General features: G+C 36.7%; 1 protein-coding gene across 1 annotated transcript in view; it reads left to right on the forward strand.

Moving 5' to 3' along the window:
* The window catches only part of Galphao (G protein alpha o subunit), a 34,282-nt gene that overhangs the window by 3,750 nt on the left and 5,802 nt on the right, over window positions 1-24,730 (forward strand). The window contains exons 2-9 of the mRNA XM_076796487.1: window positions 2,502-2,932; window positions 3,793-4,007; window positions 8,666-8,708; window positions 9,913-10,054; window positions 13,374-13,534; window positions 18,899-19,027; window positions 22,771-22,900; window positions 24,175-24,328. Of these exons, the coding sequence (XP_076652602.1) occupies window positions 3,890-4,007; window positions 8,666-8,708; window positions 9,913-10,054; window positions 13,374-13,534; window positions 18,899-19,027; window positions 22,771-22,900; window positions 24,175-24,328 (877 nt within the window). The 5' untranslated portion in view covers window positions 2,502-2,932; window positions 3,793-3,889. The remainder of the gene's footprint in view (window positions 1-2,501; window positions 2,933-3,792; window positions 4,008-8,665; window positions 8,709-9,912; window positions 10,055-13,373; window positions 13,535-18,898; window positions 19,028-22,770; window positions 22,901-24,174; window positions 24,329-24,730) is intronic.

Here is a 24,730-nt window from a genome sequence, read left to right on the forward strand (position 1 = left end):
TGGTATCTTTTATTTGATTTTCCCATAATCAAATTATTTGAATTATTTATTTGATTTTTTAGGTTCCTCGTTCATTTAATTTTCATTTACGTATTAGTATGGGTGCCTCTTTTATTTAATTCTGATTTAAATATTTAAAAAGTTGCCTCTTTTATTAGATTTTAATTTAAATATTAAAAAGGGTGTTTCTTTCATTTAATTTTCGTTTAAACGCGAGGAGGAGCGTTTCGTTTATTCAATTTTTAGGTAAATATTAAAAAGGGGTATCACTTTTATTTAATGTTTATTTGAATACGAGGAGGAGCGTTACTATTATTTAATGTTTATACAAATATGTAACAGTTGTATCTTTTACGCAATTTTATTTCTGTTGCTGAGCTAGTGATACTTCGTGCTCATACATTTGCACATTTGCACATGTTGTAAAATCGATTTCGGTATCTCATTGGAACGGTCTTTTTCTAACATGCAATCCTTTTTCCGAGTAATAGGTTTCCGATGCAATTGAACCAGCGACCGATTCAATATACATATAGCCGCGATTATCGATCAATTTAATATCGAAAGGTCGGACACATCCATTATGGCGGCGATTGAATTAAAAACGAGTCGCACGTGGAATACGTATAGGGATACGAAAAGGATAAGTCATTTTTAAGAGTTAGGAATAATATAGTTTTCAAGAGAGCCAATTTAAAAATTTATAGTGCAGATCAATACTTAATTTAAAAAAAATGAAGACCGCAACGGGGATGTTTTTATGCATTTGATTCTACGTTTCGTTAACAATTTCGCAAACACAATAACTCTTTGTCGACTGCACCACCTGTATTTGTTCAAATGTTGTGCAAATGCACGTGTGCTCGATGCGTATTCATAGCGAATTTTCTCGGAAACGAGGACTCAAATAAAAAACTTCTGTTCTACATTTTCGATCCCTTTTTTAACGTAGAATCCTCCCCGTTTGGTGTCATTTCTTAATTTTCTACGGATGCCGTATAATTTGCAGGAGAAGGTGGACTGACAAGTCTCTTTCGATGTTCCAGAACAGGGGACATTCAAATGAAATCTTTTCGAAAACGAGGTCCAAAATCAAAAAACTTTATTCCACATTTTCGACGTAGTTTTCCACGTAGAATCACCCTGTACCCTCTCGTTCCACAATCTCCCATGCGTTCCGTATAATTCGCACGAAAGGGTTCGCCGATAAGGCGTTCGATTCTTCGGGTCGCAGAATCTCACGTACCGGGTGTCCCTGAAGTACACTCTCGGTTTCTAGCATCAATAATAAATCACCGGTGTCTTTCGAGACGTGATCGCTCGCGGCCATATTTTCTTTGGACGGTTTCAAAGGCAACCCGGCTGACAATTTCTCTCACAAAAGCGTCGCCACCGGGAAAGGGAACTAGGCCTCGGCTCGAGGGCGACTTTTAAACGCTGTAACATGTGCCGCCGCCATTCTCGCGTACGTTTCCTTTTCTTTTTTTTTCATCGGATCACGATCGCGGAAGGAAATTAGTTTTTCTTCGGCGCAGGAATGTTTTGCGGTTGCGGCACACTCTTCGTCCTTGTCGACGCCACTTAATCGTAATCGTGTAAACCTTCTCGGTTTTTACCGATACGGGGTACAGTGGTGCTCAAAAGTTTCGGATCATTCCGTTAATAACAAGAAAAGTTCGATTTTTTATTGAATTTTTACACGACTTAAACCGAAAAGCTAGTCTTAGAAGAATTAGAATTTTTACCGCAAATTATTTCACTAATTGTTTACATAGTTTCTGCGGTTCTGAAAACGTTATAATTTTTATTGCAAATTTTTGAAAATTATTTTATACATTTCTATCGTTTTTATTTCAAATCATTTTACTACTCTATATATTTCTACAATTTTTATTGCTAATTATTTTAAACTTGGATTCTTTGTATTAGCGGGTAAAGATACTAATAAATGACTGGAGTCAATGTTTGCACTTCTGGAAAAATGATAAGATTGCAACGATTAATGCACACTATATTTATTTCAACTTATCGTTTCGGACTGTTTCGTATTCCTTACCTCGAATAACCACTTCTAACTGAGATTCTCATTCAAAAGTAGTTTCTTTAAAATTGTTAACTAGGCATTTGTTCGATTTTTTAAGTAATCATTCATTGTATAAGTCGTCTACCACAAATTTTGGCCCATCCTGTATACCAATATCGTTCATACACTGCATATACGTGCAGTGTTTTCTCTATTACCGGACAAATACAAATCGGCGGGCCAATAAGCCACGCCCCCTAGCGTCGCGTCGCTTCTTTCCCCCCACTCAGCTTCGACAGGCGTCACTAGCGCGCGTCTTAGCTCAGAGCTCCGCCCAGAGGCATCCACGAGTGCCCCGGCCCGTGGACGGAGCTGCAATATTCAACATTATTCTAATAAAATTCGATTATTAATATTAGAAAGAACTTGCACTGTAGAGAATGGATTGTTAAACTAACTATTACGGTGTCTGTTTCAGAGCTAGTGCTCGCCGAAGAAGGTTCCTAACCTCGTCCCAGGGTGGCGGGCTCCTACAGTAGTCCCGAAGAGCGGGGAGCGCGGTGGTGCAGCTAGCTGACTAGGAACGGGGCCAAGTAGGAGGAGCCAACTGGTGGAGGAGGAGGCCTCTGCCGGTTCCGGTGACGCGCGAAGGACGAACACGAGGACGACACGCCGAGGAATCGGTGTCCGAGGGTGGCGGCGGAGGTGACGCAGAGGCGTGGCGTCGGCGGAGGTGGCGTGTCCGAGGAAGAGGGTGGTGGTTGTTTAGTGGTTGGTGCTGGTGAAAATACCGGGGCCACCGGAACCCTTATCTAGGACCAGGAACGAAAGCGTTGAAGAGAGCAGAGAACCGGAACAGAACAGAGAGGGAGAGAGAGAGAGAGTGAGAGAGAGAAAGGAATATACAGGGTGAGTCACCTGACGGTTTGAGGTGAAATATCTTCGAGACTGTTCACTGTACGGAAAAATCTTTCAAACAAAAGTTGACTGGTTCCGTGTGAGATGTTGTACGATGTAATTACCATTTTTGCAAAACATCGCGTGCTGGATATTTGAAAGTGTAAGTTAGCTTTTGTTTTATATTTCTGAAGGCACCGATCGATTCAGCTCGAAATTTCACATAGAAAAGTACTGTCGCATCAATAGTCGACAATCATTAGTTCAGAAGATATTTAGATGTCCCTATGGTAGGGTATGCAATTTTGAAGTTTGAATATCTCTTCAATCAATGATTTTAGAGTGGAAATTGTATAACACTTTTTGAAGAGAATAGAAAACTGCATCGACTACGGTATTAAAAAATGCGATTCCACTAGAAAAATCAATTCACCTTCACATGACCTCTACTGTCGACCCACGGAAAACAGACGTACGACCATGGTAATCGATGCAGCTTTCAATTCTGACCAAAAGAGTACTACTCAACTCACAGCCTAAACCCACCGATTAAGTAGATATTCCAATTTCAAAATTGGACCACCCCCTACGGTAGCCTGAAAATATCTTCTAAGCTAGGTATGGTAGGTTATTGGTGCGACAGCACTTTTCTGTGTAGAATTGCGCGCCGAATCGATTGGTGCATTCGAAAATACAAAAAGATAAACTTGACCTTCAATTGTCCTACACCCGACTACTTAGACAAGCGACAATTGCGAGGAATAATGTCTCGTATGAAAGCATTCGGCTTTCGTTTGAAGCATTTTTGGATACCGGCAACAGCTTGGAAAATATTGCAACTTGAACACTTAGGTGACTCGGCCTGTGTACAGGTTTACAAACCCCTCCCGGTGCGGCGGGTCGTTCGTTACGGAGGAAGGGAGGATTTAGAGGTTGGTGGTGGCGTTTGTAAGGGCAACCTGTGGAAAGATGGGCTGTGCCATGTCGGCGGAAGAGCGGGCCGCCCTGGCCCGCAGCAAGCAGATCGAGAAGAACCTAAAAGAGGACGGCATGCAGGCCGCAAAGGACATCAAGCTGTTGCTGCTCGGTGAGTCCCTTTGCCAGATTGCTGGAACCTTGTTAGTTTGCTCAATGTTTGGCTCGGGATCAAGAGAATCACCTTCTGTATCTTGAGTCATTAGGGGTACAGAGATCTAGGAGCACAATGATGTCTCAATAACTCAATACGTTAGCTAGCCGAGTATCAACACTAGAGTGCCACTATTGGATAGTTTCTAAAAAGCTAGAGTGGAGGATTCATAGATGAGGATTTCTTGATAGACTTGTTGGTGCGAATACTAGCTTCAAGATTGAAGCAACTAGTTGTCATCGCATCAATAACTTGGGACTCAGTGAGTCTTTAGGCTAGGTTGCACCTCGTTGGTTTCTCAGTGTTTGCTTCAATAGCTTAATACTTTTAGCTACCGTAAGCCTATTGACACTAGCCACCGTAAGCCTATTGACACTTCAGCTACAACTGATTATTGTAAAAGTAGTGTATTAAAATCGAGAAAGAAGAGTGCTAATAGTATGTGTGCTAATTTGTTATAGCATGGCAGCAATAGTACTGGGAATGAACATTTTTTCATGAATTTATTCTCTGTTAGAGGATCCGCTTTTTCTTCAGAATTTATTATGAGAAAGTCGGAGATAAGCGAATTGTTCTCTTGAATAAAAATGTGAAGTTAATGCAGCATTATAATGCAACATTTGAAGTGCAGAACCCTTCCATCTAAATAAGTGCAAATGGCCAGTTGATGATTACATAATAAACACTCGCCTCCTTAATGGTTTTATATTCGTTGTTTATATTCTGATCAATCTAACCCATTAAGCCTCACGTTCCAGTTACATAACAGATACTTCTTTTTTCACGTTCAAGAATAACCCCCCCCCTGTAGGTTGTACATGCATTGTAGTACTTTCTCGTCTGATTATAAAAATCGCAGCAATTAACTTTCTACAATTAGCAATTTATTTCTGAACAAAGTGATGGCTAATTATTTCTGTATATTTTAACAAATCCTGCACTTCGGTTAGAATAGGGTATTAATAGTCTATATAAATAGTCTATGCGATCATAAGTTTAAAAATCACAGTTTTTAAACATTTTCCACTCTGCTGAGCCAATTTTAACATAAATTAAAATTGCAATAAGTAGCTACTGCATTAGCCGGGAGAATAATACATTAAAAAATGATAGTATTTCCAGCTTAACAAATCCGGTATCAACATACATTAAAATTTGCAATGTTCCTGTTTGTAAAAAATTTTCAGAATTTAATATATTTCGATAATAATATTGAATTAAAACTATCGATAATAGTTGTTTAATCAGTCAAACAAATGCATGAAAAAATAGTAGCATTCTCAATTTAAAAAATCCAATTTTAGGCTAATTTAAAATTGCAGTATTTACATCCTTAAAAAATTATTATTATAATGCGATATGGTATATGTCATATTTGAATACAACATGTAATATTTTAATGTGGTGAAATGCGAATTGTGCAAATTGCGAGAAGCGGCAATCCTGCAAAACCGCAATCACAGAACGGCCCGAAAGTGGCCGGAAATGGCAAAAAAATTGTTGCGAAGAGTGCCAGAATTGAAGTAGTACATTAATTGATCCACTCTTCCCGTAAATACAGCTTCCGCTCGGGTTACTGTTTGTTTTTAATGACTCGTTTGAGTAACACGCGCCGATCGTGACTCGAATTTAATGACGTGGGATCTTTATTACGATGTAATTATCGCTCGTCGAGCGTGCCTTTGCAAATTCCAATTACATTATACCCGCGTGGACGGGAATTTCATTTTTCACTGCAAGTCAATTTCTTGCCTTTTCGTCATTCGTCATTCCTACGTTTAAAAATTCTTGTTTTTGTATTATTGTTGCCATTTTTGTTTATATATTTTACTTTGCCGACTGAATCACTATAAACTCATCGTCCTTGCATCCTTGCTTTGGTAATGTACTTTTTCACAATATTTTCGCTTCACAAACATTTTGAAAAACGTCCAAATATCAAAATCAAATCGAAATAAATCTTTTTTAAATGAAAAATAAAAATTATTCCAAGTTAAAACAAAATTCATTCCACTCTAAAATCAGAGTTTAAGTTAAACAATGAATAGAGCAATTGACAAACGATAAAAAAAATTGATAAACTTCAACAACCAAAGTTTTGTACAAGTTTCGTTGTTACAAATCGACTCATAAAGACGCAGTTGCATTGACGATGGGATTTCGAACAATGGCGATCAGGAATGATGAAATTCGACAGTTTTCGTTTAAAATTCGACGATTATCGTCAGAAATTCGACAATTTTTGTCGGAAATCTTTCGTCTGAAACGTTGCCTCTTGTCTCTCCTCGTTTCCGAAATCCACAACCTGCCTGATTAAGGCGAAGATGAAGAATCTCTGGTTTTCTGGTCGGCATTCAAACCGAGATTATTCGAGGGAAATCTGGGTCCTGTTTATTGGTGTTACCAATGACGTCATTCCTTTTGCTTGCGTCTTCCCCGAGTATTTTCATCCCATTTATGCCGCATGAAACGCACACGATCGTTTTCTCTTTTAACTCCGCCGTATCACCACGGGCTAATACCAAACGACCGCTTAAAATATTCGCCAAACACCGTCGAGCAACCGTCTCTGTGCGCTGATTACGTTAATTAGACCACGGTCCATCAGGCTGAATCAATATCGCGCTGGAGCATTCGCGAGAAACGCGATTTAAATAGAATTTCACTTCTTCTTCGAGGAATGCCAGCAAGCTGACACTCTGTTAGCAATAATCTGAAATTCTTCTGAAATTTTGTTGCAAACGTTTATTTTCTCATGTTAAACATTTCATTAAAAATTTTCTTAAAATTTTTCGTTTTGGTCATTTCTTTCTTCTTTTCGATATTTTATTCAGTGCAAAATAAAATAACAATGCTGTAATTCCAAGCTATTTAGTTTTAAATATTTCATTAAATTACTATACATCAATATATTTCAACAGCTCCGACGAAGTAAAAATTTGTATCATAAAATTATTTCGTATTTATCTTCCCAAAATTCTATTTCAAAAAACCAAATGACACTATAGAGGACCATAGTGTACAATGCGTTTGTGCCTTGGTATGTCAAACCCTATAGCCTCGCTCACGGAGATCAGTTTTACGATAATTTACTCGTGTCTGGAATTACTATATAGGGTGAGCCACTTAAGTGGAATTGCCTTATTTATTGGCGTACAAATAAACTTTTCGGAACCAGTTTATGCTATTTCAATCTAGCTTTCAGTTCAGCTTCCATCTATGTTCAAGCTTATTCTTTTTACAAAATATCAAGATCATGAATATTTTTTTGGACGTCACCCTATATATTCTTTCTGATATTCTTCTAGAGCGTGAAAAGACGAGTCCAACGAGTACCATGACCATACCATTCCGATCATTCATTCTCGAGATAATTTTGCCTGAAGGCTAAACAATAAAAATTTTCAAACACGGATATCTCTAAAGCTATTAATCGGAATGGTATGATCATGGTACTAGTTGAATTCGTCTTTTCACGCTCTGCAAGAATACTCAAAGAAAAGTATAAGGTTCCGTACAGAAAAAACAATTCTTGAGAAAAAAATTTTCCCACCAGTGCATCCGTCTCTTCAAATTCTACAACTTTGTGTTGAATATTTTTGTCACGTGGAAACGCATAAGACAAATAATAGTCGATCTGGTTTACCAGCGTTAGAACAACACTGGAAACAATATTAGTGAGTTAATGTTAATCAGTAAATTCTACAGCCAATATTTTCTCAAAATTTGATTAATGTCGAGCATTAATTCGTGTTGGGTTTTAATAGTATTTTGGCTAGGAAAGAAGATGGGGACGAGAATCGGATGTGACTTTTTGCGAAACGTGTGGGCAGAGTGTTCGCAAAAATTGATTTTCGCTCCGCACGCGAAACGAATAGCGTAGAATTCGAGTGTTTCAGCGGATCGATAGTCCGGAGAAGTAGAACGCGGCTGGGAAGTGCGACGACGAGCCAACGATTCGGGATGAAAGAGCTTTTTAAAAGAGGGGGAGGGTCTGACATCCATAAGCAGGAAAACAAGTTCCGCTGGCACGCCGCGCGCAAGCTACGTCACTTCCGGTTCCCTCGCTTCCGCCCTAAGCGCCACTTTTTTCCCCGTATCGTCTCTCTCAGTCCCTCTTTTATTATGGCTTTTTCTAATTCCTCCTTATCGTCTTGTTTCACTTCGCCTCGGTGATCGTGACTTTGATTCTTCGTTTGTGCAATTGGTTTTTGGCATCAATGCTGTGTTGAGAGATTTTGGGAACAATAGGTGCTAGTTCAGGACTGATTTATTACCAAGTCAATATTCATAATGTATTGGTAAATTTTGGGACCAATGAGTACTAGTTGACTAATGAGTTAGTACCAATTTAATATCAATAATATATTGATAGATATTTTAGTATTATTTTAGTACCAGTTTAGTATCAATATTGATTAATTTGTGCAATCAACTTGGTACCAGTATTAATATTGATATTCTTTTACAAAAATAGCACTATAAAACGTTTCTGTTATATAAAGTTACAATTGAACAGTTACACTAGAATGAATAATTAACAGCACAGTTCACTAATGAAATTGTTCTTAATCAATGAATAATTGACTGATGGCTCTTTTCTTTTTAATTTTCAGGTGCCGGTGAGTCCGGGAAAAGTACCATCGTTAAACAAATGAAGTAAGTCTTTTACTCCACTATTTTTTACATAAAAAAATTATCGCAGAATTTTTTGAAAATATTTCAAAAAACATTTTAGATTATTATCGTTATTATCGTGATAATATTATTGATTGAGCACAATTTTCGTCGACCAGAATTATTTGTAAAGCCAGCATTAATATTCTTTAATCACGACATTGTTTTTAACTTTTGTATGTTGAATCATTGAAAATATTTTTAATTGGCAATAACAGAGGGTAACTCATTTGTTTTGAATTATTAAAGGTATTCACCTGAAACGTAAGAAATTGTTCAATTTGCAAATGATTAAAATAGGCAATTAGTCCCGTTACGTTGTTAATATCGATAATTACGCACAGACCGTTGTTACACGTCCGGTACGTCACATAAAAAATATTTTTAGCATTTTTATCGGTCCCGTAGTGTATGAAATGTTTCGCCCACGGTTTGTCGCGTATTGTTTTATAAATTTATGGTTAAAAATAAATGCGGACAGACGATCGCGCCACTTAACTTCATTAAGGGAACATCGGATCGGTCGTTCACCCCAAAAAATCAATATTTTCCGCGTTGAAAGAACAGTTTGCCGGTAAAACGTGTTTCAAATCTTGTTTTCTCGTCAATGGCTCCATTCATGGCGCCCCATGAACAAAACCCCATGCATTCAGACGCTGGCCAACACTTCCGGAACGTTAATTGATAATATTCCAAGCTTGTTGCCTCAATTTTTCATTTACCCCAAAATTCCGAACAATTCCACTCGAAATTGAACTACAAATTAAAAAGAATCAAGCAACAGTTTAAAATAAATAATTGACAATTTGAAAACAGAAAATTAAAAATTTGTTGAGGCATTTTAAAAAAATGATATACACACTCAGAACCTCTAATGAAAAACAATTTTTACTCGGGCCCACAATTTTCTATTTTCTCAAAAATTTTGGATCGTCTCAAACAAAATAACAGATTCTCGAAATTGAATTTTAAAAGTGCGATGTAAAATAAATTCACGGGAAAATGAATGTTTTCGATAGTAATTTATACATGGCTCGTATAAGTCGGTTTTAGCGCAGGATAAAAATTAGAACCGATAAATGACAAGCAAGAATTTAGTTTACAATTTAGTGTGCTAACACTAGATCGTTGGGAAGCCTGAAAAAACTTACAAACGATCGTCGTTTTTTTTCTTCTATTTTTACAGAATTATCCATGAAAGCGGCTTTACACCAGAAGACTTCAAGCAGTACAGGCCCGTGGTATACAGCAACACGATACAATCCTTAGTCGCTATTCTCAGAGCGATGCCGAACTTGAACATCAGCTATTCGACCAATGAGCGAGAGGTAGGTCGAATTTTATTTTTTCTTCCTTCCTTTTTTTTTTTGTTTTTCTTTTCCATCGATTTTTCAACTTGGAGGGAGTGGACTCTGCTGCTGCACTTTTTAAACTGGAATAACAATGCCAATCTTTGAAATAAAAGACTCATATATTATCATAAATGCCAGTGGATTGAGATAAAGAATGATATAGAATTATTTATAAAAGAAGAAGATATAAAACAATAAAACCGAAGATAAAAGTTTGAGTACTTTTTACTTTATTTATAATTTTTGCAATTTTGATGGTAGCTGTGTAAAAAAATTCACGAGTGTAGTTTGGTTGTTCATAAACATGTCTATAAAGTTTAATGAAGATATGTTATATGGTTCATTAAATAAAAATTAATTTGGGAGGAGAATTTTGGGGGTTGAAACGTGCCACGTACTTTATCGGTGAATAACCATAACAATTCTAATAATAGCAATGTGTAAAAATTCATGAATACAGTCTATAATCATATGAACAAGTATGTGAAGTTTAATAAAGATATCTTATTTTGTTTATTAAATATAAAATACTAAATTGCCTCTTGCAATGATCTTTCTTCGGTGAATAACTTTTACAATTTCAACAATAATCATCTGCAAAAATTCATGAACGTAGCCTAGAGCAATACGACCGAGTCTGCAAAATTGCATAAAAATAATTTAGGTAGTTATTTTATTGAATAAAAAATTCTCCAAATGAAAAATGTTTGGGGGTTGAAAAGAGCCATCCGGTTCTTCAGTGAGTAACAACATGAAAAAATAAACAGGTCCGCGAACAGTTAAAAAATTTAATGATTAAAAAGTTGAAAAATTACCGGAGTAACAAAATTCAAATTCCCAGTAGCAATGGACATACGTTTGAGAATGCTCGAACGTATCGGGGACAACGTTTCGAACTTGAAACTTTCCTCCTCCGCAAACGCAACCCCTTGACACGGTTCTGGGTCGAAAAGGGGGACGCTGGATTTTCTGTTGAAACGGCGTGGGACGCGTTTCGAAAGGGGACAGGTTCGAGTCAAAAATTATCGACGTGTCGGAGCACTCGAACGAGATCGATGCGCATCTCGAGGCAGTTCTGGAGCACCCTCTTCAGCATATTTACCGGTCGTGCAGCGTCGCGGCTACGTCGTTTACCTTAGAGCCAATAACGAGAGCACCTGCCTCGAAAACAACGAACACGAGGGTCTGCCTCGAGTGCCGATTGATCCGGCTTTTCAGAGCAGTGCCTCTCAATCCAAACCCCGACACTCTAATATTTCTTTTATTAGTCGAGACCGCCCTCTGCTGACGATCCCTGTGTCTCCGTTGACTTCCCCTTGTCGAAATTATGCGTGCACATTTTTTTCGCAAACCAGTCTGTCTTGCATTAAACATTGCCGAAGCTCAGGTGTTTGATGCGAATCGTTTGGGGGAGATGGTTGGTTTTGAGGGCGAGTAATTGCTATAGTCTTAATGACACTGATTTACAAAAATTCGTAAATATAGCTTACTTGTCCGTGAATATGTCTGTAAAGTTTCATTAAGATATATTGTTTAGTTTGTTTGCAACAAATTATCCAATTTTTCCTCGTTGCTCCTGGGGGTTGAAATCAGAATGATTAAACTGTGGGAATGGTTTGCTTCTCCGGATGATTGCTATGGTTTTGATGATACGGGTCTAGGAAAATTTGTGAGTGTAGTCTAAATGTGGGTGGATATGTCTGTAAAGTTTCATGAAGATATGTTATTTACTTTGTTCGGGAAAAATTATCAAATTTGTCATTGTTGCGGTTGGGGGTTGAAATGGTCGAATCGCAGAAACCGTAGGAATGCTTCGCTTCTTTGATTAATGGTTACTACAATCTTGATAACACATATTTACAAAAATTCATAAGTATAGTTTAAACATGTATGAATACGCCTGCAAAGTTTCATATTGATATCTAACCTAGTTTGTTCACAAAAAATTATTAAATTCTTCATTGTCGCTTATTGAGATTGATTTAAGACACCCGGGGTATAGTTTGCTTCTTCAGTGAATAACTCCAACAGTTTCGACAATCTTGATCTAAAAAAATGAATAAGCATAGTACAGACACCCATAAACAACTCTGTAAACTTTAACAAAAATATGTCTTCTACTTTCTCCATAAAAAATTCTTAAACAATCAACAGCTGATAGCAATCTCGAAAGACGCCTAAACAAAAAGATCCCTTAAAAAATCGTTTTATAGTATCTACTGTTCGGACACCCAGTACATAAATGAACAAATAAATAAAGTATTTGTCTAGCTTCCGTCCAGCCTCCATAATTATTCGAAAATCGACAAAAAGTGAGGGGAAAAAAGCCTGTGCAAAACACGAATGTTTTTCCAAATGTTTTCTCTCACTAATCAATCACATGTGCAAATCGGCGAACTGTGAAAGTTCAAAGTGCAAATTCTCTCGATGGTGAATCCGCGTTGCATCGATATCTCGACATACAGCAAGCTGATAGCAACAGTTCTCCCTTGTCAGCTACCGAGGACTGTTGATGGACTACCTGTTGATCAGCAACCTGATGGCTTCAGTAGTGCTTCACGACAGTTTGTCTCGGTTAATCCGACACTTGTGCGACCAACATGTTTCCACACTAGCAGCTCTCCATTGCCACACAACATTTTCCCCAAAGCAATATCATTTTGCCGCCGTCAAATAACAATTTCCTCGCTTGACGAACTCTGAGCTGCAAACACTGACTTTTTTCAATTTTGAAATTATCTGCCACAATTCATTTCTATTTTCTATGTTGACCTATTAGTCACTGGAGGACTGGAGATATTTGTGCAAATTTTTATTTTTCACTTTTCATTTGCAGTAGTAAATGCCAGAAGAAATACTATCAATTCTTTCAGTATTTTTATTTCTGGCTGCAGGGGCTCTAAAAATGAGAAAAAAATATATTTAGGCACAGCCGTGGCCGTAGATATTTATACAAATTTTTATTTTTCAATCTTCATTTGCAATAATAAATGCCAGAGAAAACACTTTCAATATGTCACACAAGCTTCCGTGAAAGTTTCGATTTCGTCGATTTCTTTTTACATTTTTCGGGGCTGTAAAAATTAGAAAAAAAATATTTTTACACAATTATGGCACTGATGATAAACGCACGAAGGTGTATGTAAAATTTGAGCTCGATTAGTATAGTGGTTTTTGAGATATTATTTTAAGTTTTTCTCGTGAGGGTCTCACACTGAAACAACCGTAACTTCGTTGTTTTTGTAAATAGGATGATGACATTTCGATTAATAGCAGATGTTTCATGCTGTTACAGACGGACTCGAAAATGGTGTTCGACGTGATCCAAAGAATGGAGGACACGGAGCCGTTTGGCGAGGAGCTCCTAGCTGCGATGAAGAGGCTCTGGGCAGATAACGGGGTCCAGGAGTGCTTTGGCAGGAGCAACGAGTATCAATTGAACGATTCAGCGAAATAGTAAGTGCAATTGATTAGTCCTGTGATGGTGTTGGGAATTTAAAAGCCCGGGATCCGCGAATCCCCGTCAAAATCAATCAAACTTCCTGGAAAACCGAATAATTCTCTCGAATCAAACAAAAATCTATCACAACACAATAATTCTCATTCTCTTGTATATTTTCCAAAATAAACGTTCACCAAACGTTAAATAACACGTCTACAAAAATTGTAAAACGTTTCACTTAATTAATGAACCGGGTACAAAACGCAAAAGAAGAAAACAATAAATACGTTCATCAATTTTTCGAGTTTCCGGTTTCTCGTTATTTAAACATTTCCTGGTTTATTGCATTGTTAATGGAATAAAAGTAAATTTTTCTACGAGTTTCTTGTCACGCGAAGCTCACTAATTAAAAAAATGTAGAGTTTCACAATAATTAAAGGTAATAACGTGATGATAAATTGAAGAATAGGGATTTCGTTGTTCAATTTATATTTTATTGTTCCATCGCGTTACTAATACGAACCTTCGTCCATTTTTCTAAGAGTTTCTTATTACACGAGGATCTATAATTAGAAAATGCAGAGTTCGGTATTAATGAGGAGTAATAAAGTAGTAACAAAAAGGTTCTATTTCTTTGTCGATTTTCCAAAATGGCCGAGAAGCGTTTTCCTCTTGAAGGTAAGCCATCGAGAGTGCCTCATTAAATTTCCAAGCAAATCGATCCGCCATCTCGTTTTCTTAAACCCTAACACCTTCAGCTGCGGGAAAATGTGTCGCGGGAAACTGTCCTTGTTCTCAGAGTCAAGGAAACGCAGGAAAAGTCGATGCAAACCTTGGAGAAAAATGGTCTTTCCACTGTTTCAACTCTCCCATTTACGACGAACGATCAAACATTAATATTTTTTCTTAACTCCCACTCCGAACAAAACGAAAAAAAAACTTAACTACAAGTATCCATAAAGTATCTCTCTAAAACACCCAAAAAGAATCACACCGATATTTCCAACCGTTTTCGAAAAAAATAAGGTTCAAAGTCACAAAAGTTTAACTTTTCAGTTCACGAAAAGCCGTTTTGGTTGTCTAATAAAAAATATTTTTGGAATGCTTCTGGTGCACCGATTGGAACGAAACCGACGTCATTCGATTCGTCAGAAGTTCTACTTTCGGAACAAAACATAAAAAAATCGATTTTCCCAACCCAACGCGAAGGGTTTCTGTTCAAAAGGGAAGATGGCGGCGACGAATAGAAGCAACACGTTGCCCGAGTAAAATCGCGGGCGAATCATTTTTCGTCATCGATATCTGGACGAGTAGTCAGCCAATGGCTGAGCAGCGGTCTTCAGCTTCTTCAAAATCTTTTGTTTGCTCTGTTACATCTTGGCACGTGCGCTGGAACGCGGCTTTATCACCAGTTGCATTCTGCACGCGTTGCACAGTGGAACCTGCAAGATTATACCAATCAAAAAATACTTCAAAATAAATCACTCAGCAAATTAAGCAAGAATATTTAGAAAAAGAAATGGCAAATTAATTTTTGTTAGAAAAAAAATTATTTTCAAGTGTAAATGCGTTAACAGGCCGGTTACTGACTTTTCTGAAGATTGTAATTTTGAAATTGAGAAGAAAATATTTTCCAAGACAGTAATTTTTGTTTATTGATAAAAATTGCACTTTTGAATGACGGTTCTGAGAACTTACAAGCAAATTCTCTTTTCATTGTATTTGTTCATTTGATTATTTTAGAATTATGTTTGCATTCGTATGATTTGATTAGTGCAAATGTTAGCGTCATGGTATCCGCCATTGTTACTGTGAAATCTTGGTGTGCATTATTATGTAAAGTTGGGTTTTTTTTTAACTCATTCATGGATACGGGAGTGTTCTGTACGAACTCTAGGCCTTCGGAAAGCAAATTAGAAAAATTCAAAAATTTCCAAAAATTCGAACAAAAAAATTAAACAAATCTCTGAACATTTCTGTAACACCAATGTTCAACAAATGGCAGGCACAAACGGAAACAAATAGAAAAACGATTACATTTCTTCTAAAAATTCTTTCCAAAAATATTTTTTTACAACCCAATTAAAAAGTGTTGCCTAGACGACAAACGTATTGGATAAGCCAGCTCATGGGTGCCAATTAAACGATTCTGTCAAAGTAATCTTGTCTGGGAAAAAACGGTTATAAGAAGTGGTGGGGGCAGGAAATGAAAAGAAAGGGGTTGGAGGGGGGAGAAGAGTATTAAAAAGGAGGATGCACGTGAGTCCAAGGATCCGAAGGATCTTCCTTTTTCCCCGTTTTCTCCGTGGCTCTTATTTAGGTTCAGCGGCGTATTGATCGGCGATGACGTCACGCCACGCCCGTGTCACGTGGCCTAAAATGGCCGCCGACACCGTATCCTCCTCACTCCCCTCTTCCTCCCCACCCCATTGTTCCCCTTTTCATTCTATTACTCTTCTGTCAGGGAATAAGAAAATAGAGTGATACAAGAATGAAAGAATGAAAAAGGGCGGAAAAGTGGGGGCACTCGGTATTTTGGAGTAGGAGTGGGGAGCAAAAACAGTGGGAAGAAAACAGGCATTTCTGTCGAGAAATTCGCAATAATTGGACACTTGATAATTACCAAAAGAAACCTCGCGATTAAAGGGGAGGAGGTGTACCGGAAACATTGCTTTTTTCTTTTGGTTTTATGGGAAAATTAGGTTCGTTTCGACTTGGCTTGATTGTAGGTAAAATAAATGTCGATTTTGATTACCTTTGATTTTCCGAATAAAATGAAATTTGAGGTTGAACCGTTTTGACTATGTGGATATAATGAAGTTCCATTTTTGATTCGGTTTGATTGTGGATAAAATGAAATTTGATTTTGATTCGTTTTACAATGCTGTGAAGGATGAAGTAAGCTTTTGATTCGGAGTTTTTGGATTTTGAAGACTTAATTTTCTATTTGTTCATCTAAAACACTTATTTTTTGCGTTTTCTAATTTTTTGATGATTTTGGGTTTTGGAGTCGTTAGGTGGGGGAAGCTCAGGGTAATTTTGAAGGTTTAAGTTGTTGACTTTACAATTGTTTTTTGTGTTTTATGATTTTTGGGAGCTAATATTAATATCATATTCGTTGGTGCAGTAAATGAACATTTATTTAATTCCGGTTTTTAGAAAAACTATTTAGGAAATTTTAAACCTTTCATCAGTCACGTTTTTATACACTTTTCACACTTAATTCGTAATAAGTGAAACTTTTGTGTATAATTTTTCGAAAACATATATATAATTTATAATAAATACTGGAATTGGAAATATAATTTTTGAACGACGGTAAATATGAGCAAAAATTCGCCACTTTTACAGAACACTATACATATGTATCTCCAACAGCTTCCTCTGAAGACTCCCCTATCTAAATTCGTCGTTACATCTGTAGCACCATAAATTACATCGTATTTACATGCGTCGCGGACTAGGTCGCTGTAAATTATTTTTGTTCGAGTTTGATCGTGCCCGCTCGGGAGAGTTCATGGTCAAAGTGCCATACGGTTGAAAGGTCAAAAAGATTACCAATTTTATTGTGCCACCAGAAAAGTTCTTAATTATTTCACCGCAACGTTCAACCGCATCTCGCATTAAATCAATTTCTATCACCAAGAACAGTTCAATTTTATTCGTTAAAAAAAAAATTCATTTCACTCATCAAGAACAATTTTATTCTATTTGTTACAAAGAGAAATTCTACTTTATTCATTACCAAGAACAATCATATTTCATGTATTACTCGGAACAATTTCACTTTATTTATTACCAAGAGCTATGTAATTTTATTTAGTATCGAGAGCATTTCAATTATAATAATAAAGAAAAAACTTATAATAATTTTAAAGAACAGTTTAACTGTATTCGTTACCAAGAACAAATTAATTTTATTTATCGCGAAGAGCAAGTTCATTTCATTTATCGCCAAGAATAATTAAATTTTATCCACTACCAAGGTTTATAGAAAATTGAGCTTGTTAATAAAATTGTGTCAACACTAGAAAAATGTCCGAGTCTTTTTCGATGTTTATAAGAATAGGCGAGACGTTATGGTTTTCCTGTAGAAAAAAAATTTGTAACAGTTTCGAGGTATCCACCTGGCAGGAGTCTCCAAAATGGCGTCGTTACAGCGACCTTTCGCTATCTCGTATTAATAACCCGCTATTTTTGCTGGACACCCGATACCCATCAGTCCTCCCCTCGATATCTGTGGGTGTATACGTCGCCACTGACTATAGGAACCATAACGTAAAAAGCCCTACAGAGATAAGACGCGGAGGCGACCTGTGATATACAGGTGCGTCCAACTTTGGCAATGAACGGCTGACTGACAGCAGTGACAGCGAATCGTCGTTGAACGCGTACACGCGTCGGGAAAATCGATCGGCTCCCTCGACCTGGATTGCAAAGTCGATTCAGAGTGTCGTTTACCCCTGGAAACAGTCTTCCCCAGGTCGTTCAAAACGTCTTTAGTTCATTTGTTATCGGTTCATCTATCTAAACAACAATTTCACCCTATTTTTCGAATCCTTCTCCCTCCATTTTGAATTCGTGGCAAAATCTAAAAGAGAATTTGTAATTACTTGACGAGCTTTCTAGCTCTCAAGAATTATTTCAAAATATTAAAATCGAAACTTTGTACCATTTTTTAAATTACTGAAGATGGAAGAGAAATGTAACTTTCGTAATCATCTACTAATTTTAGTAATTTCAAAATACTATGCTATTGCATGTCACTAATCTCAGTAATATATAATAAAAATTAAGTTTATTTTAATATATGATTGCTATTGCACATTTTGTTTAATAACAACATCATATTTGATATAACGATATTTAGTATGAAATAGTGAAACAATGAGCAGAGAATTTTCGAGGATTTTTTGTGGACTGAAAACGTAATGAAAATGGAATTTTGTGGAAAGTCATGCTGCGGCGTATCTGGCGGTCTCCTATGTGTGCGTAGTAAATGCATAAAATCCGCAGTGGCGTGATAAAACATTATTAATTGCGGCGAAGTTATGTCCGTGGTTCCAGACAAAGGAACAAAAGGTCGCGAGATATGCAGAACCGAAAAGAAAAAAAATCATCTCGCGATATATACTCTCTTCACGAGGTACTCTAAGCTCCATTGGAATCTTGTTCAATTCATTTCCACGTTTCTCTAAGAAGAAATGTTGAAAAATGATTAATATTTTTATTCAGGCAAATTCTGGATTTGTTCGAATTTTTTCAATTTGTTATCTGAGGTTGGGGAGCCTGTATTGATTAGCCTGTATCGTTATATTAATGAGAATTGGTGATCGTTGTTCGGGATTTTGTTAATAATTTTTTCTACGAATTTTCAGTTTCCTGGATGACCTAGACCGATTAGGAGCAAGGGATTATCAGCCTACGGAGCAGGATATTCTAAGGACCCGTGTGAAAACAACGGGTATAGTCGAGGTCCACTTTTCCTTCAAGAATCTTAACTTCAAGTAAGTATAGATCTTTGAATAATTATTACTTTTCACGCGTTACCTAGTCAATTACTTCTTGTTGATTATGTGTGACAGTATGTTTGAAACACTCTGTACATAGTTCCAAATTGTGGGAAGCATTCAATGAAATATGACATTGATACGACCTTCATGGTATTTTTAAAAATAGAAAGGCTCTTAACGTTATATTTGAAACACCCTGTATAATACATTAAAATTTCCCTCCAGTGATATTGACAACATTTCCAAAAAAAGAACAAGTTTCTTGTGAAACAATATTCATTTAAACCTCCCTGTATATGAACAAAAAATGGTAATTTTATACCAATTAAATTCTCTAAAGCAATATTTATAGGATATATATAACAATAACACAACAATGTTCTACAGAAACATTTGTTGACATTATATTTGAATCACCCTGTACATAAATAAAAATTCCATCAAGCTGGACAGGTTTCACAACTTTTCTAGAATAACATAGCCATATAGTCAGCACAAAGAGTGCATTGTCTCTCGATAGTTATCATTGGGTCGAGCGATAAACAACTTCCGCCTCAAACATTACATAATTATTCAATATTAAATAACCCACTGTTTATTCAACCAAATCAATATTTATCCAAACAGAACGTTCTCTTGTTTCAATAGTACTCCCCTTTTCCTTCAAGTGACCTTTAGAATTGAAAAGGGCGGGAAAGTCTTGAAATTTGAAATGGAATATTACTTTAACAATTAAAATCAATATAATATCCATTATTTTCTTAGCCTAATACTTACCTATACGGAACGTTCTCTTGTTTCAATAGTACTCCCCTTTTCCTTCAAGTGACCTTTAGAATTGAAAAGGGCGGGAAAGTCTTGAAATTTGAAATGGAATATTACTTTAACAATTAAAATCAATTTATTTTCCATTTTATTTTTAGCCTAATACTTCTCTAAACAAAGCCAACTGAGCTCCGGTATTACAACGTACAGACTGAACGAAAACAATGACATTTGAAAAGTGCATAAAACTGCAGGAAACTCTAGGTGTTTGATTATTATCGTTGCTACGTTGACGGGGCGCAGATTTTCCGAACCTGAGCATAAATTCGACGGCTATATCTGTTATCATACAGGATGTTAACACGAACAAACCAAACTGCACTATCACGAGTGTACAAGATAGGAAAAATCGTTCGATCGTAGAATGGAAAACAGTTTCCCGTTTGTTGGCCGAGTCGAGCGTTCCTGAAACGATAACACCATGCCTGATACAACTCGCTTAGTGTGTGTGTGTGTGTGTGCAGTATCAGTGAACATCGATAAAGCTGCACCTACCATTTTTGGCTGGCAGGTTGATGCACGCACAGATTTCACCATTCTCCTTTCGTTTCTTGCCGGACGTTTGTTTATGTTCACCGAGGAGACCAATGATATATTTAACAGATAACAAATTCCTATTTCCCTCGCATAGGCTCTTATCGAGATTGAACAGATTGCTGCGCACTGTCATATAGTAAGCTATAGTGGGTTTGGTCATATTTCAGGTTTACCTTTCTTCGTTTATTTATTATCGCTATTGTTGATAATTCTCATACGATTATGTATATTTATATAGCACAAAATTTAGTTGGTATTCGAAACAAGTCTTCATTCTAAAATTACAGAAATTCTATTATGAGTATAGAAGATTAGGGGAACGTTGTTTTCCAATTATAGCAATGGCGTAGCACTCTGGAAACTCTGTTGTTACACACCAAAATATCACTCTTGAAACCACAAATTATAATAGGAATTCCAAACTTCATTTCTGATTCTAAATAGTCTCCTCTCTAAAATTATATGCATAGTACATTAGGGGAACGCGTTGTTTTCCAATTATAGCAATGGCGTAGCGCGCGAAACATTCTGTTGTTAAATATCGAAAAATCTATTTAGCATTTTAATCAGTTTCTGTTATAAAATCATGCGCATTCTATTCTGAGCCTCGAAAATTGGGGGAACATTGTCTTCCAATTATAGCAATGGCGTAGGACTCTGGAAATTCTGTTATTAAATACACAAACGTCTCCTTTTAAACCAAAGATTACAAAAAGAATGTTCAATTTTATCTAAACGTAGGAAATTAGGAGACCGTTGTTTTCCAATTATAGCAATGGCGTAGGACACCAAAAATTCTATTCATCAACATAGAAAAATCGATTTCAGAACCAAAAATTACAAAAAGAATTTGGCATTATAAACGGATGGTTCTGAGATTGTAAAAATTCTACTCCGAGGCTAGAAAATTAGGCGACCGTAGTTTTCCAATTATAGCAATGGCGTAGGACACCAAAAATTCTATTGATCAACATAGAAAAATCGATTTCAAAACCAAAAATTACAAAAAGAATTTGGCATTATTAACGGATGGTTCTGAGATTGTAAAAATTCTATTCCGCGGCTACAAAATTAGGGGAACGCGTAGTTTTCCAATTATAGCAATGGCGTAGAACACCAAAAATTCTATTGATCAACATAGAAAAATCGATTTCAAAACCAAAAATTACAAAAAGAATTTGGCATTATAAACGGATGGTTCTGAGATTGTAAAAATTCTATTCCGAGGCTAGAAAATTAGGCGACCGTTGTTTTCCAATTATAGCAACGGTGGTCGGGCGCAGCGTGGCGCGTTCAAACGGTCAATTTTTTCCCGCCAACATAATAATTCACGCCCACGTCCGGCGCGAATTTGCAGTTCGTTCAAATCGCTCGTTTATTTCGCGCCCAAGAAAAATAACAAGCGCAGAAGAACCAGGGGAAGAAGGAGAGGAAGACGAGGGCGAAGACGGGGCGTGGAGGGTTACGAGAGAAAGAGCAATGTCTCGTGAATGATTGAGCATGAATCATGCCGCTGATAATTTAAGAAACCGATTGTGCCAGCGAGGCGGCGCGTTCTCCTACGGTTCGCGTTTGCTCTGCCCCGTGAAAAATAAAATTAACTTCGATTCTATTACTAGAACCCGCACGGTATTTATGTGAACGCTAAGTTCCCGCGATCGGTGTATACAAACCAGAACCGACAAAAATTGCTCTATTTTCCAAACATCCAAGGGAAACGAAAAACAATGTTGCTCGGGCCATTCTCTTTACTTCATATTTATAGACCTGTCGCGACTTCCGGGGCCATTCTCAACCAAAACACTAGTTTATTTTCTAACACGTGCAGTTTTGCAATGAAATTCTAGGCATTCCCTTTTCGATCGTCGATTGCAGTCCGCGAAACAGAAAAGGGCGGGAAAAATTAAAAATTTTAAATATTATAGAAATACTATAGAAATGTTATTAAATTGTTATTATAATGTGAACAATTTAAAACTGTATCGAATTGTAAGTGGTAACAAATTTACTATTTTTTTAGAAATTTTGATATTTTTAAAAATGTGTTCGGCAAATAGTTGAAAAGAAAGCATTATTTTATTTGGATTGTCCTCTTTGTTCATCGATTATGATTTTTCAAACAAAAAGTGGTAGGAAAACGTTCTCAATTTACATGTATATTATAAATAAATGGGTAAAAAATTATAAAAGAAATATAAGCAGATTCTGAAAATGACGGAAACGTCATAAGCAGTGGTGAAATTGAAGGAAGGGTTCGGAGTTGTGATTTTAATGTTTTTCACGGAGTAAAATAGAAGTGGAGTGGGTCGTATGACGCTAGACGATCGAATAACGATCATGTTGCAGTTTATCTGTACGCACGCGGTTTGTTACAGATTGTTCGACGTGGGTGGCCAAAGAAGCGAACGTAAGAAGTGGATTCATTGCTTCGAGGACGTGACTGCGATCATATTTTGCGTCGCGATGTCCGAATATGATCAAGTGCTGCACGAAGATGAGTCGACGGTAAGCGATACTTCACTATAATTGCTATCTCTGCATCGTTTAGGTAACAAGTCAACAGGTAGAATTGCTGTCATGGCGATAATTGAAACGATACTCCTCCTAAACAACAATTCTTCTTTTCTCAAAAGAAGAAAATTTAACATACACGTTTACAAATTAATCAACAACACCGTGGAACATTGTTCATTTGTAGCGCATGAAAATTAAAAAATTGAAAGACAGTTTTTAATAGAGTCTAAAACAGTCACATTTTATTATTAATTAATTGGGAGACAGTTCTCTGTCAAGTCAGATGGGTTGAAAATATATTTTTCAAATATTTCTTGAACCAGAGGACTTACAAATAAAATTACTTTTTCAATTGCACAAAATTCAGTAGATGAGTATAGAGAATGTTTAATGGAACTTAATAGAGTCACATTTTGTTTTTAATTTGTTCAGAGACAGTTCTCTTTCAATTCAGATTGATTTAACCTAAATTAATTTTGTAAAATTATGCCAAATTCCAAAGGTCGTTGAAGACAGTATTTAATACAATTTAACGCTCACCCGAGAAGTAAGAACGGGTGCAGCACGCGTGACGAACGCACCTAAGTTACCGTATCACGGTCACGTGGCCTGGTATAATGTTAACATAGTTGGCGTGGGACACGTGATCCGTCACAGGTGGCGGGCCCCGATGACAATAAAGAGTGAATTCAAGAAACTAGAAACCCCCGACACCCTACAAAATTACATATGGACTGCCAATTGCCAGTCCAATGTGGGAAGAGAACGTGACGGCGTGCAATTGTCGGAAATTAACGGGTTCTTCTGCTGGAACGACCTCGCCCATTAACCCCTCTTGCCTTCTGAATCCTCTGGAACGATTTACTATTTATTTTGCTTTCCACTTTTTACTATTACTCTGTCAGATCATGGATACAAACATCTTTTCCCGAAATGTTCCATTCTATACGGAACATTATTTACTAAATTTTTCGTTTTTATTGTTTACCAGATTCTCTACCTTCATTATTCACAAATTTTCTATTTCTACTGTTTTTCATAAATTTTTATACATATCCCCCCAATTTTTATATTCTACTCTACATATTTATTAGTTTCTAATTATTTTTATGCTTGATCTAGTTCAAATTTTCCACCTGAATTGTTTTCTAAATATTGTATTACCATAATGTGTGAAAATTATTGTTTGCATTGTTATTGAAAGTGATTATTTGTGTCGCAGTTGGATGAATTTGTATTGATATTTGTTGCTGTTTTGTTTACAGAACCGAATGCAAGAAAGCTTGAAGCTGTTCGACTCGATTTGCAATAACAAATGGTTCACCGACACGTCGATCATTCTTTTCCTGAACAAGAAGGATCTCTTCGAGCAGAAAATTCGCAAGTCCCCTCTCACCATCTGCTTCCCCGAGTATGCTGGTAAGACGCCATTTTGTTTTCGAATGTATCATATTCTCCTTCCGAAAATCTCAATCTAAAAATAGGCATTTCGCAATTTTCATATTGGTAGCACACAACTATAACAATATCGATACTAAACAAAGTCTGGTCGACAAAGCGAGACAAACAAATTTTAACGAAAGAGCTGTTTATTGAAAACAGGTGTTCATTAATTCGTTTCGAAGATTGATGACGTAGGAGAGCCAGTGGCGATCTAATTTTAGTGGAGCAAATGAAATAGAGTTCTTAATATGTTTCGATAAAAATAAACGCGTCAAGTTTACTTCGTTAAAAAAAGTTTTATAATCTCTCTCCCGGCGTCCTTGAGATTCCTTCACGCGCTACATGAATATTATTTCCTCTTGTTTGGGGTGATCTAAA

Source organism: Halictus rubicundus, chromosome 11 (genome assembly GCF_050948215.1).
Source record: "Halictus rubicundus isolate RS-2024b chromosome 11, iyHalRubi1_principal, whole genome shotgun sequence".
Lineage (NCBI taxonomy): Eukaryota > Metazoa > Arthropoda > Insecta > Hymenoptera > Halictidae > Halictus > Halictus rubicundus.